The sequence below is a fragment of the Diadema setosum genome, chromosome 11 (genome assembly GCF_964275005.1).
Source record: "Diadema setosum chromosome 11, eeDiaSeto1, whole genome shotgun sequence".
NCBI lineage: Eukaryota > Metazoa > Echinodermata > Echinoidea > Diadematoida > Diadematidae > Diadema > Diadema setosum.
Window position 1 is genome coordinate 28,492,388 of NC_092695.1, and position 14,614 is coordinate 28,507,001.

The 14,614-nt window shown below is 40.4% G+C and overlaps 1 protein-coding gene across 1 annotated transcript in view; it reads left to right on the forward strand.

The window, feature by feature from the left end:
• LOC140235089 (uncharacterized) overlaps positions 1–14,614 on the forward strand; it is a 126,683-nt gene that overhangs the window by 87,777 nt on the left and 24,292 nt on the right. The window contains exons 7-8 of the mRNA XM_072315125.1: positions 2,249–2,347; positions 6,900–6,998. Of these exons, the coding sequence (XP_072171226.1) occupies positions 2,249–2,347; positions 6,900–6,998 (198 nt within the window). The remainder of the gene's footprint in view (positions 1–2,248; positions 2,348–6,899; positions 6,999–14,614) is intronic.

Sequence of the window (14,614 nt, forward strand, 5' to 3'; positions counted from 1 at the left end):
AAGATAGCGGCATGGGTTTAAATGTCAGTCAAGTTTTCTTCTTTTTTTCCCCCTTAGCAGCAAATCTTCACACTAACCCACATGTAATACTGTGCTCTCTATTACAGACCTGCCTGGGTTATTCCAGCTGCATATCTTAATGATAACAGTTTATGTTCATATTAACCACTTAAAGGGTTCGGTTGAGATGGGGTGAGAGGTTTCCAACATTTTTTATGAATATTTGTTTAGATAATGACAAACTTCATATGAAATATGAAAGAGCTTATGATTCTAAGAGGAATTCAAAGTTTGTTTTGCTGAAAATTGGTTTTGAAATGGCTGAGATATCCAAAACAAAGCGATCGTAATAAAAGGTGGGACCCACCTTTTATTAGGATTGCTTTATTTTAGTTTGTTTTTTGATATCTCACCCATTTGAAAACCAATTTTCATCAAATAAACTTTGAATTCCTCTTAGTATTTTACACTTTTCAACATCTTATAAAGTGGTTTCTAAGTATCTCGCAAAAAGTTAAAAGCTGAATTCTTACCTCAACCAATACTATGCCGTCCCTTTAAACAGAATCCTCAATTTGTTATGTACAGGTAGTGATATATGAAGGATTTATTTGAGAGGCATTGTACTGAATGATAGTGACAATATCATTTGCAGCCTGTCTGAGAAAGAACACCGTGCGGCATTTTTTGATCCCCCGCATTATTGATGTAAGATAGGAAACTCATATTGTCACCTAAGTGGTAGTCTATGAATACATGCATTGGGCTTACCTTGAAGGATCTACCTCCTTTATTCAAGATGTCCCGGTGGATTTTGTGTCACACATGATGTGGTGATTCTCACGGGCACGAATGGGCGCTACTTTCACATCTTAGGCTGATGAATACCGGACAGTCGGATCTCATCATCAAAGGGATGTCATCAGTTATGCCACTACCGCTATTTCATTTCATTTTATTTATTAAGTTTCCATACAAATTATACAGTATTGTATTTGTAACCTACATCCATGACAATGAAAAGTAACACATATTTTGTAAATTCAGTGTATAAAGACTATAGTAATATTACATGACACAAAATGAATTTAAATCAAGTCTAAAGTATGTTACATTCAAATTTGATGATTAAGAGTATGTGCGGGGGGGGGGGGGGGGGGACCTATATAGAAGCAAATGCTTGTGGGGGTAGGTCCCCAGAAAAAAAAAAGAGAAAAAAAATAAGACACAATCAGTTACACTCAAACGCACACACACACTACCGATTTGGGCACTGCATTTCAAATCCGGCGGATCCCCTGCCCATCAGATGTCTGCCGGACCATGACAAATAGTGCGGAACACCGACAATGGACCTGCCTCACCTCATGCTGATGATTGGTCATGGTAGTTGGGGGGCTGTGGGGGGAATTCTTGACCACGCTCCCATGGATGATTGATGTTTATTTCTCTTTAGTGTCCAAGATATGAAGGGGAGTGCAATGGGCCGTGCCTCAGTGAAGGTGTACCGTCAAATTTGACAAGGTTTATAGATGGTGATACAAATAGAGGAGTTGGGGGGGGGGGGGGAGTGGGGGTCTCTTTCATTTCTCTATCAACGCCATGGTAGTGGTAATGGAGCAGCCCAAATCACTTCAAGATTTGTCACTCACGCAGATGATGCATGGTGCAGACTTTGCGACCATAGTGTGTGTATGTGTTTTTTGTTGTTTTTTTGTCCACGCTCAGTCCTTAAATTCATTATGAATACATACTTGAGGAAGATTCTAGGTGGACTGTTATGTATTGCTTTCATATTTCTCATTATTTGATCTCATATTTTCACATCCAGCGTAAACAAAATGCGATCCACTGAACCACCTCACTTGAGGTTTTTTTGCATATTAATGATAAGATCAGTAGAGATGCCTGGTTTCCTTGACTCTGTAGGAGCTTCCTGAAAAACTGAATGTCTTTGTATGTCCTGACAAGATTATATGAAAGTTTTTTCTGATTAGAGAATTTCATTTGCCTGTTACATTAATTTATCTGATACAAGGAACATATTTCACTCTTGTGTCTAATACAAAAGCCATAAATCACCATTATGTATAAATGTTTTGTAAACTCCTAGAATGTTGGGGGGAGAAAAAAAAAATGCCAACATTTTGGCTCTACATGTATGCTCTACCCAGCTCTCTTTGGTACAGAGCAAAACAGTGTGACTGAAGGTTCAATTTCACCCTTCTTGTTTTTTTCTCCATGATAGAATTCATGGACAGCTCTCTTGGTCGCCTCGAGAGGCGGTTATGTGGATGTTGTACGGATGCTCCTGGACAAACACCCAAACGTCAATGCAGTCGATAAGGTAAGTTTATGCTCTTATGCCCAGATGTTGAATGTGTAATCTGAAATGTTGCATTGCTTTGTTTAGAGGGGGGAAAAAAATTGCTCAAGCATTTGGAGCTGATATTGTACTCAGATGGAAGGGTGAATGTAGAGGAGCTGAGGAGCCAAATGTCCTTTTGGCTTTTTGATGGAGATTGTAAGGTGAACCGTTCCTGAAATCCTTGCCGAACGTTGGCATGATATTGATTTGTTTTACTCACAAGTTTTGTGAAAATATTCTCAAACAGGAAAAGATGTATCACCTGGAAGTTTCTAAAAAAAGAGTTGAAGAGTGAGATAGTGTACGCTGAAATCCTGCCCTAATCCACATCTGTCGGGGAGGGGGGAACGAAAAATTGAAACTTTTGTCCAGCAGGGCGTGGAAACTGCAGAGTGGGGGTATGTTTACGGCGAGGATGCACACACTTCTCAGAAATGTTTTTGCTTGGCTGCCAACCCTGTAGTCAATAGTCCTCGTGGACGTGGTGACACAGTTTAGTGTCAGAGAGGTGTTCTTTTCCCCCACATGTTGTCACAGTGTGTGAATAACAATGCAGCAAAGTTAAAGGATAGTCAGCATTCTTCAACCTAGAAAATGTAGAGCAACTGACATTTCCCAGGGAAGAAAGAAATATGGTATTATGCATTATTGCTTCTATGACATTTGCTCCTGTGTCAGTTGTTCCCATGAAATATCTGCATGCTAAGCCAAGTATGAAACCTGCCCACAAACATAACCCTAATGCTTATCCTAACAACATGCAAAGCAAATGGATTGAATTATGGGGTAGACTGAGGAGCTTGAAGATCGGACAGGAGAAGATGAAATATTATCTGCTCTTTAATGGAATGAGTATTTTTGTTTTTTACATATACATCTGAATCAAAGTAACGGGAATTACAGGTGCCTGGCAGCCTGCATAATTTCCCTTCAAAATATCAAAGTAGCACCAGCAGGCAGCTACTTCAAGTCACGCGTCAAGTACTCCATCTCGTGCGAGCGGCGGCTGAATATAGCGGCCGGTGTTCTGCAGTGTCCGGTATCATTGGATGGTGGGGCAATACTTGCATCTCGTCATACTGTCAAATTCGTTCCTGCGTCAAAGTCGAGAGGTGCGGCCAATTTGTTTGTGTTGGCGAACCCATCCTAGTGGTCAGATACTTCAGCATTGCCTTTGCTTGGCTGGAGTGTGTAAATAGAGACTGAATTAAGCGGTCATTTTTGGACAAGCGTGTGGATGATGAGTTGCCGAGTTGCCCGCCTGGCCAATGAGTGAACAACTTTTCTTAGCCCCCATATGATGGGCGCAGACTGCATCTTCTTTGGCGTTTTGTGAGCCTCGCATGCTGTTCTATCTTGGTCCTCCTTTAACTGCATTGATCTCAGGAGGCATAAGGGAAAAACATAAGGGAGACTTGATGAGAGACTACACATATCATAGATCTGAAAAGATATAGTGTTCGAGCAGAAAATATCCGAACCAATGTCCAGAGGCTTGTAAGTGAGCTCTGAATCTACTTGGATGACATTTAGAGAAGTCATGTTGTCATTCAAAAACACAAGACTGCAATAATTATATTTCAAGAAGACTTTCCAAAAGAAAAAAAAATAAGCAGTTGAAGCAGAGCAGTTGGTATTCTGGCAACAAAGCGATGGCATTCCTGGAAACATACAAAACAAAGGGTTAAAATGTTCTAAGTTTTCAATACCTATAGTTGGGATCCATGTGGAAGTGTTAGATCATTCCAATAATTCTCTATTTTTCATATCCACAATTTATGTATGTTTGTATGTATGTGTGTATATGTATGTATAGTGCATTTAAGTTTATACTAGATTCATATTGCACATATATATATCTTCATATTGCACATATATATATTGCACATATATGTACATTCATACAAACATACAGACAAACATGTAAGATTTATTCATATGTTCTATTGAAATTTAGGCATGCAAAGTCCTTCATTGGTGTGTGAAAACAGACATACAGAATAAAAGACATGCAGTAGCCAACACCAATCATCATCTGTTGCAATGCCCAACAGTGCATGGAATGTTCTTGTCTTTCCGTCCCATAACGCTAATTTTGCCCCAGTTTCCTCACCCTCATTCTGTTCCTCCCAACATATCATATTGGACAAAACTGGCAGAAGCCAAGACCTGAGCCTACTTGAGCTTTCCCCCAATCCAATCTTTTTTGCCGTAATTTGGCTAATTCAATTACCATGTCCTCAAGAAGCAACCCCCTTTTTATTACAGTGCCCTCAGAAAGGGACAGATAGAGATAGAGCAACCAAAAGAAGAGAGAAAGATGAAAAAAAGAAAGGAGGATTATTTCAAGCAACCTCTTTCAAACAGTACTCTCAGATGGAGAGAAGAGAAGAAGAGAGAGATGGACAGAACGTGAAAGAGATTAGGAAGGAGCAGGAAAGGGATGGGATGGAGTCTTGTCTAATTGTTTGTGTACCACTCTCGACGGATCCATTCTGTCCCGGTGAATACTCGGGGAGAAAAAATCAAAAGAGATGCAGCGTTCAATTACACTTGGAAGAAGGTTGATTGGTACTTCCGCATGAGCGGATCGGATTTCTAACCCACTTCTGTGTGAGCGGTCGTCGCAGTCTCCACGAAGCCGTCGCGCGGAATCGTCGATGTATTCTCGTCGGGGAGATCACACTTGCTGTCCCAAGTAGGCTTGCATTGCTCCTAATGGAGAGGCTATCGAAGGGGAAAGCATAGATTGAAGATATGAGTAATGCACAAATAATTTTGATTAATATCTGAGGGCATTGATTAATGTTGCATGACTCGTGCTGAAATTGGTATACCTCTTACCCAAACCGGTGCTTGAGGTAGTATCAATACCTTCATTTTTTTTTTTTTTTTAAACCCAATGCCATGCTTTTCCTGAAATAACACCAATAATTCCAGGAGTGCATAGGTACATCATGCTGTTGCATCCCATATCAATCAGCCATACAGCTCAGATTGACGGAGGTAAACTGTTTAGACACCACACCATTTCCTATGCTTGAAGCGCACGAAAAACCTCTACCCTTCTGTGCCCCGCCACTACAGCTCACCACACACCAACCAATCACACGCTACAGTCCCTCCTGCACTCGTGTGAGCGTTAATTAATCAACAAAATGGACGCAGAGGGATATTTTTCCGGGGAAAACGTTTATCCACTTCACAAGAAACAGCTGTGATTGCGGTTACACTGGGTAGAGGAACCCCCGCAACGTTCATGGCTCGACTCCATTTCTGTCGGGCAGTGGCATTTCACGGTTGGGCGGGCGTGCGCAGCTTACATCTCTGTCAGGCGAAGCGAATAAACGGCAGCAACAAATTGCTGATTGTTTGCAGTCTGCGTGATGCGCTGAATTCATGCTCAGATGCGGGCTATGTGCTTGAATGATTGAATTGACACAGATGTTTAGGAGTAAAGTTGCTCCGCACTCGGGCAGGCTTTTTGCTCAGGTGTGCGGAACATGAGTAGAATGGTTCTCCAAGCTGGCTGCAGTAGGGCTGTTTACACCATGCCTATGAAGTTCTTTTAACTAGAATTCAGGGCTGGCAACTAGTGTGTTTTTTCTTCATAAAATTAGAATCTTAAAAAAGAATGAAAAATAAGTTTTTAATAAAGTTTCATTTGGCATGCTTCTTAAGCCATTAAAGTATCGATATATATATATATATATATATATATATATATATATATATATACACAATATATATATATATATATATATATATATATATATATACACATATTGCTGTCAAAATATGTTTTTCACTGTGCATCAGTATACATTAAAATCTGCAGAGGTTAGCAACCCTAAGTGTACATTTATTTGCATATCAATATCATTTTCAAGACATCTTTAGATTATTTACAAAGTAATTGTTGAATATTGCCTGAAAATCTCAGTTTGTCAAGATTCTCATATTTGAATTTATGGGCATGACAAGTACTTCAGTATTAATCATATTTTAGATAGGGAATGCAGGTATACCTCTTTTGGGGACAATATCTTTATTCATTGCCAAACCAAGAGGCTATTTGTTCTTTGGCATTGGCCCACTGCATGCTGGGAAACACAGTCACAGTATTCACTACAATAGTTTTTGCCTTGGAGTTTGTTTGAGATTCCATTTCATACTGTAAAACACAATATTTTTGCGGCATGAAATTTTTGTGAGTTGCCTCTAACGTTCAATGCGTATAGTGTAGACAAGAACTTTCACATGCATTTTAATTTAGCGAATCTTGGCTCTCGCAAACTTTGCAAAATTAAGATTGCTGCGAACATTCCTCATTTTATAGTATTAAACATACAAGTACATGTGCATTATACAGGTGTTAGAGTGTGTTATTTCAAGAAATTTTCATGAAAATAAGGTGCAAGTTACCCCATCTTCGTAGTGATTGTATTGATGTCATTTCTGATGTCCATTTCTGATGTCCATTTCTGATGTCCATCTCTAATGTCCATCTCTAATGTCCATCTCTCCACAGGATGGGATGTCCAGTCTGTGCTGTGCTGCCATGGAAGGTCACGCAGAGGTCGCTGAACTTTTGCTGAACTCAAGAGCATATGTCAATATACAAGACAAAGTAAGTCGTCATCAGCACCTGATATGTGACAGTACATGTATGCAATCATGTGTGAGACAAAGTGAGAGATGATAACCTCTACCTTAATGCTTAAGGCAAAAATGAAGAAATTTTTTACAAGCCTATTTTTGTCAACGGAGACACAGCAGGACATTCCTGGGTGCCTGATCAACCCTTACAGCAAGGAATGTTAAAGTCATGTTTGCACACGCCTTAGAAGATTAATGGGTTTCAAAAAAAAAAAAATCAATTTTTGGTAGGCTCACAGTATGGTATTTCAGGGATGTCTGTGGTAGAAAGGTTTGTAATAGAGAGGTTCATGATTGGGAGGTCTATGGTAAGGAGGTATTTTGGTAGAAAGATCTTTATATGGTCTGTAACAAGGAGGTCTCTGTTTAAGAGCTCTGTAGCAAGGTGGTCTGTGTTTAAGAGCTCTGTAGCAAGATCTGCTGTACAGATGTCTGCGGAAGGAAATCTGTAGTACTGATGTCTGCAGTAAGGTCTGTAGTATGTCTGTTGTAAAGAATTTATTGTAAGGAGATTTGTTGTAAGGAGGTTTGTAGAAAGGAAGGCTTGTTGTAAAAAGGTCTGTAGTAAGGAAGTCTGTAATATGAAGGTCCGTAGTAAAGATGTCTGTGTTATGGAGATCTGTGTTAAGGAGGTCTGTAGTAAGGAGGTCTGCAGAAATGAAGTCAAGGTACAAATGTAGTCTGTTGTGACGAAGGCCTTTAAGGAAGTCTGTAGTTGAGGGATCTGTAGTAAGGAGGTCTGAGGTAATGAGGTTTGTAGTATGGAGATCTGCAGTAAGGAGGTCTGGGGAAAGGAAGTCAAGGAAGTCTCTAGTTACGAGGTCTGTAGTAAGGAGGTTTGTAGCAATGGAATGTGCAGTGAGGAGGTCTGTATTAACCCGTTGAGGACAAGTCCCAAGTATACTCGGGCAGGGATCTATGGGAAATGTGTGTTGTAGCAAAATCAGTCGGTCCTCAACGGGTTAGAGAAGTCTGTCGTAAAGGAGTCTGTTGTAAGGAGGCATGTAGTAAGGAAGGTCTTTACTAGTGCACAAGTCTGTAGTTCAGGAGGTCTGTAGTAAGGAGTCCTATGGTTAGTAGCTCTGTTAGGAGACGTGTAGTAAGGTAGGATGTCTACGGAATGTAGAGGAAGAAGATGAAGGGCCCCCTCGTACTGTGAGGGGAGTGCTCACTCATCTTACACTTGTGATGAACTACGGGAAATCTGACCAGCCATCACTGGCTTCCCGCGGTTGAGACACAGATAGATGTAAGATGAGGAAGAGGGAGAGAGTTAAAGATGCAGACATGGAGACAGATAAAGGGAGGGAAGCAGGTAGGGGACAGACAGAGGAAAAGAGGAGAGAAGGAGAGAGTAAGTAGAGGCCCAGACAGACAGACAGACAGACAAATACGAAAGAACAGACAGACAGACATATATAAAGGAACAGATGCAGAGAGAACAAATAAAGAGAGAGAATAAACATGTACACTGAGAAAAAGAGTGTGTCTGTATGTGTGTGTATGTATATGCTGTATATTTGTATGTGAGTGAATGTATGTGTGTGTACAGTGTATGTGTGCATGGGTGTCTGTCTGCATGTGTGTGGGAGTGAGTATAGAGCACTATCATGACAGAGGTTAACATGCCATCTACACACTGTACTGGCATGGATGGAGGGCTCTTTCTTAGTCCCATTGCAAAGTATATGTGTATGGCCGCTCACTTGGCACGTCCTCTGTAGGTACCTCCCTTGGTCCGTGGCTTTCTCCTCTGTGTGGTGGCTGTCAACACCTTGCGTGGCATATCACCTTACTGTGAGTGCCATCACCCCGTGGGATAGGCCTAGGCCTCGGTTTCAGAAAGTAGAGCACGTCTTCAGTGGAGCAGAAATATGTGCGAAGTATGATTTCGATGCAAAATTATGATCGAGGTACAGTGTGTGCATGATGAATTTCATGTGCGCAGATAAAGACACATACATTACATGCGCTGCGGAATCTCAATTGATGCACATTTATGCGCACCCACACACACATACACACACATTACTTGTGTGCTACTCTGCGTAATTTATTGCTCACTGTATTTCATACGACACTCTTTGAAATTCTTCTAGTATAAACCTATTTGTGATATTCTGTGTAGGAAATCAGGTGCTTTTTGAAAATGTCTTTTATCAAGATTGTATTTTCCATTTGTATTTTGTAAATCTTCTGTTTCTCACCCCTTCAACTCACCAATTAAATGTGAATTTCCAGCCAAGGAAAGTTACCACCCAATTTCCCTCACATCATTTTGTGATACTAAAGTAATTTGCATACTTACACCTTTATCAAATACTGGCACCATTGACAAGTACTGAAATTTGTGTGGACTTTTTTTTCCCCCATCCATCTGCATCCCGAGTGGATGACACCAAAGGAGATTCCACGAGCAACTGGAAAGTGGCCGATAGTCCTGTCCCTTTTGAGCGCTTTCATTTCAACCATAAAAGGCTACAGCTGAAAAATCCTGGGAATGTATTGAAACCTTGTGTCTCAAAACAGCAAGACTATGGAGAAGCAGTGAGAGCCATGTATCTTGTATTGCAGCTCATTCTGTAGAGCATCATCAGGGGCAATGGTCGTACCGAGGCGAGTCCCACCCTTAGAATGCAATTTGATTTACCTCTTTTTCTTTTTTATGAAGGCGTGAAATTGTCCCCAATCACCGCAGTTCAGTGATGCGATGTGCCCGTAAAATACGCCAGTCACTGATGTAGCCCAGCCCACTCAACCCCAGACATTTGGCTCTAAAGCAGGAAGTGCATAACATCACTTACCCAGCTCTTTCTCTCTCTCTGTCGTCCTCTACCTCCTCTTGCTCTTGATTATATCTCCTCCACCGGTGATGATGTGGAGGGGGAAGATGGGGAAGTATGCACCTGAAAGGGTTCTCCTTGAGTTTGGAAAAAATGTCAGTGAGGACTTTTAAAGGAATGGTATAGTTTTGGTTGAGATGGGGAATTCAAATTTTAACTTGATTTGCAAGATAATTAGAAACCACTTTTATGAAATATTCAAAAGCATACTATTCCAAGAGGAATTTAAAGTTTGTTGGATGAAAATTGGTTTTGAAATAGCTGAGATATCCAAAAACAAATTAAAACAAAGTAGTCCTAATAAAAGGTGGGCTGCACCGTTAATCACAATTTTTTGTTTGGGGATATCTCGGCCATTTCAAAACCAATTTTCATGAAATAACCCTTGTATTGCTCTTGGAATTGTATGCTCTTTCATATTTCATAAGAAGTTTTTCATTATCTCACAAAAAAGTTAAAAACCCTCAGCCCCTTCTCAACCAAAACTGTACCGTCCATTTAATGTCATAGTGTCAAACACATTTAAAAACAAAAATGGAGGGACATGGTTATGATCGTACTCTCAAGACTTTCATGCACTTAAGTTTAAAATGATAATATGATATAGAGTCTGTAATCAGGAGTGATCATTAATCACATGTGCTATGCAGGAATGTAGTGTAGCATATAATATTCTTGTGTAATATCCTTCAAGAGCTGTGACTAAAAAAAAAGGTAGCAGGAATAGTATTTTATCACAAATAACAACAAGAAAAGGACTTTGGGATAATCAGCTGTAACTTTTTATCTTTTTGGTAAATTCTCCAAGGATTGAAACTTTAAATAGATTTAAGGTTGTTGGGTATCTTCAATACATAACAGAATCACACTTCACTGGGTAAAAAACAGAAGAAGAATTGCATGAACAAACAAGGAAACAAGCAAAACTAGTGAATTTGGGAGCCTGTATCCCATCCTACACGATAACCTTCCTTGATGACTATCTATTCTTTAGCGTGAGTCTGCCATGAAATCCAGAGTTTCTACTCACATTTGAAAGGATTACAGAAATTGGATTGAGGTGCAGTTTGCTCACAAGTTTATACATCACATCTGGCACACATTAAATCGACGACTCCACGGTTTTGTTGTTAAATCTATACTCCAAACACCCACCCCTCTCTTGTTGAGACTACCACTTTTTGCTGTGTGCTCCTTAAATCACTGCTGCCAGTTTCTCTCTCGCTGTGCGGGGACTCTTCACGAAGCTCTGTTTCTGGCTAAATTAAGGGCTAAAGTGAGATTTGTGGGAGTCAGTTCGAATGTGATACGCCATTTCTCTCCCTCTCCGGTGATAAAGCCGGGCAATTTGTTATCCAGCCCCAAATCTGAGACTGCTATTCTGTTATGATCACCTCCCGCTACCTGCGCTCATTTGTTTCTCTCCCGGCCACGGACCTCGCTCCTCGCCCCTCCACCCCTCTCCCCAACCCTTCCTCCCCTTTCAGAGCCATACATTGCGCAGGGTGCGTGCGAGTGTGCCATCGAGTTACTGGCTGGCATTTGAAATGCTGAACATAGGTGAGGTGTGTCGTTTGCAGCGAATCCGATTTCTTGCCGCCAAATGTGATTGGGATCCACGTCTTTTAAAAAAACGGGAGCGGGCTGTGACCCAGTTCCATCCGGGATAAGATCCGAGGTTCGCTTTGGAGTGTGGGGAGTGGCGTGGCTCCTCCGTAGCATCTGCCACTTCTCAATCAAGAGGCAGACAAGAGGCGGTGCGTTCCACGTTTTGTGGAATCGTTAAGTTGATTGTCACTCAGCATGCCACTCGTCAGCGATAGAGCCTATAACTTGTGCTTCATACTCTTGAATAGCCGCCTTCCATACATACCTACTTGAACGGACAGTGCGGCTCTTCTGCCACTCGTAAGGATGTTTTTTCTTTGTATTTAATGATGCCAATAAACTTAGAATCTGCAGTCACTCAGGTGATGGAAGTGAATCTAAAGGCTAAATCAAATGGCAATCAAGTCACAAATGGTGATTCACGTTCTTCCAAGTACCCAATAAACTTATTTTTTTTTAAATCCTGTTTCATGTGTCTGATTTGAGGAATACCAGCACAGTTCAGTTGGTAAAAACTGTTTAATTATTTTACCATCTGCAATGCAGAGATCCAGACAATATTATTTAGGCAGTGTGTAAAACCACCAAATATGTGTCCCTTTTTACAGACTACAAGGATTCAGTTTTATCTGAGGCTGAGAAATCACACTGGTATTTTCCACAGTCTTCAGGTAGATTTTGAAGAAAAATGTAAGAAGTATGCCTTCTCTTTGTATTGCAGAGAAAAGATGCATCAACTTTCACTTCATGTGTTACGACTTCAATGAGGCAATACAAACTTGTTTGGAACGAAATCAAAAGAAATGAGTGAAATCAAAAGATAAGGGCCAGCAAATTACAGGCAAAAAAAGAACAAATTGAAGGGGGAAAATAACACTAGAAGTGAAAGTGTTAAGTGTGTGTGCTGTGCTTTTATAGACTCCCATGGGGGATGTGGAAAAAAAAGTCGCCTTCATCATGCGGCTGCTATGTCTTTGCAGAAATCGCTGTTCACCTCAGAGGGCCAGAATATGATCTTCTCCAATTCTTATGATGTAAGCAACTTCCTCGTGTCTCAAAGGATTTTGTAATGTGATACGCTTGATATATGCTGTAGCTGGGCTAGAGTCACAAGGATAGTATGTCCTGTACGAAGAATGCGGCAGTCACGTGACCCTAGCCGATTCTATCTGAAGATGCTTCTGAATGTCATGTGAGATTACAAAGACAGCTGAGTGGTTCTATTTTCTAGAAGTGTGCATTTCGGTGTATGTATTTCTGTTCTTTCGTAAATGGAGAATACTGTCATGTCGGCATCAAAGAATGGGGTAGTGTACAAATACCAAATGTGAACATCCATGGCTTTTATCAAGGAGATGGTCATTCTGAAAAGATTTAAAGGTAGGGGATACCTTTTACAGACCTCCCAAAATGCAGCAAAACATTAAATATGAACCTCAGGGGACTTGTTTAGGCCACAGCTGAGAAATTTGGAAGTCAACAGTTATCTACAATTTGAATAATGCACAAAACTCAACTACTCAGTAGTTCTGTGTGTCAGCCACACTTAAGCCTTTTTGTTGCAGTCTTCTGTATTTTTTTAATCTATAAACACAAATCTAAAAGTATAAGAGCTGATGTAATAACATATAGAGTGTGTGGCAAGAATGTATATAGAAATGTTTGTAAGTTTTGATGAACTTTCTTCACAAAATATACATGATGGACACACATGCAGTGCATGGGTCTGCAAAGGTAGCCTAGTAATGTAGTGGAATTTATGGTGAAAAAAAAAATTCAATTCAAAATCTAACGGTCAATAAAAATGTACTAAATGTTACCTTCCACTTTCAATACTTTATGGGAGTTTCTAAAATGATACTCTCTTCAACATACCACTGTATTTATACAACTCTTCATTTAAGGCATGCAAATGGGATTCCCTACCTTTAATGCTGTTTTGAGATATGTACTGATTTTCACATTCTGGAACCATTATGTAGTTTCATGCAGGACTGATACACTGCTGAATCATTTGTTATTTCTAGACTAAAAATATATAGAGTCTTGCTGCAAAAATTGCACATTGGGATCTTCCCGTGTGTTGTGTGCGTGAACCGTGCAGTAAAGGTGAGATAACATTCGAGGTGTGAACGAACCCCAAGTGCTTCATGTTTGGATGTGTGTGAGGCTTTGCATACATCAGGATCAGGTTCCCACTGACATTTGTCTACCGTATTCCTCTCTTTCGAGGGGGGTTCGCTTCTTCCTCGAGACGAAACATCTCCATTAGTAATTCGCTGTGAAATGAATAACCATCTTGGCTTTGCCCCCCCACCTCCCATGGATAACCAACATAGACGGACAGGAATGCATTCCTTGGTCTGGATGGAAAGAGAAAGTCGAAGTAAGAGATAGAGAAAAACAGAGATGGGAGAGAGAGGGGAAGAGAGAAGGAAAGAGAGAGAAAGAAAGGGAGAGAGAGGAGAGGAGGAGGAGAAGAAGAAGAAGAAGAAGAAGAAGAGAAGGACAGAATGTAAGAGAGAAGTTGTGTGGTAGAGAGTGATGTACAGTGTGGTTGTGTGTCTATCTGGAGGGATGTGAATCTTGTCAGTCTGAATTAGCTGTGGCTAAGTATCTGGGTTTAAAGGGATGGTATAGTTTTGTTTGAGGGTGGGGGATTCAGATTTTAACTTTTTGCAAGATATAAAGACAGAATAAACTGACCAGAAAAAATATGAATTATTAGTGGAAAGATGAGCAAAGAAAATTGGATTACTAGACCGGTGCTCTACCGACTGAGCTATAGAAAGCCCTAGTGCAGTGTTCGTCCCAGAAACCCTTAATTCTCAATGCTCGGGTGGTCAGATTAGAAACCTCTTAAGAAATATGAACGAAAATACAATTCTAAGAGGAATTCAAAGTCTATTTAAAAGAATATCAGTTTTGAAATGGCTGAGATATCAAAAAACAAAGTAAAACAAAGTGGTCCCAATGAAAGGTGGGTCCCACCTTTAATTAGCACCTCTTTGTTTTTGGATATCTCAGCCATTTCAAAACCAATTTTCATCAAATAAACTTTGAATTCCTCTTCGAATCGTTTGCTCTATCATATTTCATAAGGGGTTTCTCATTATCTCACAGAAAGTGGGGAACC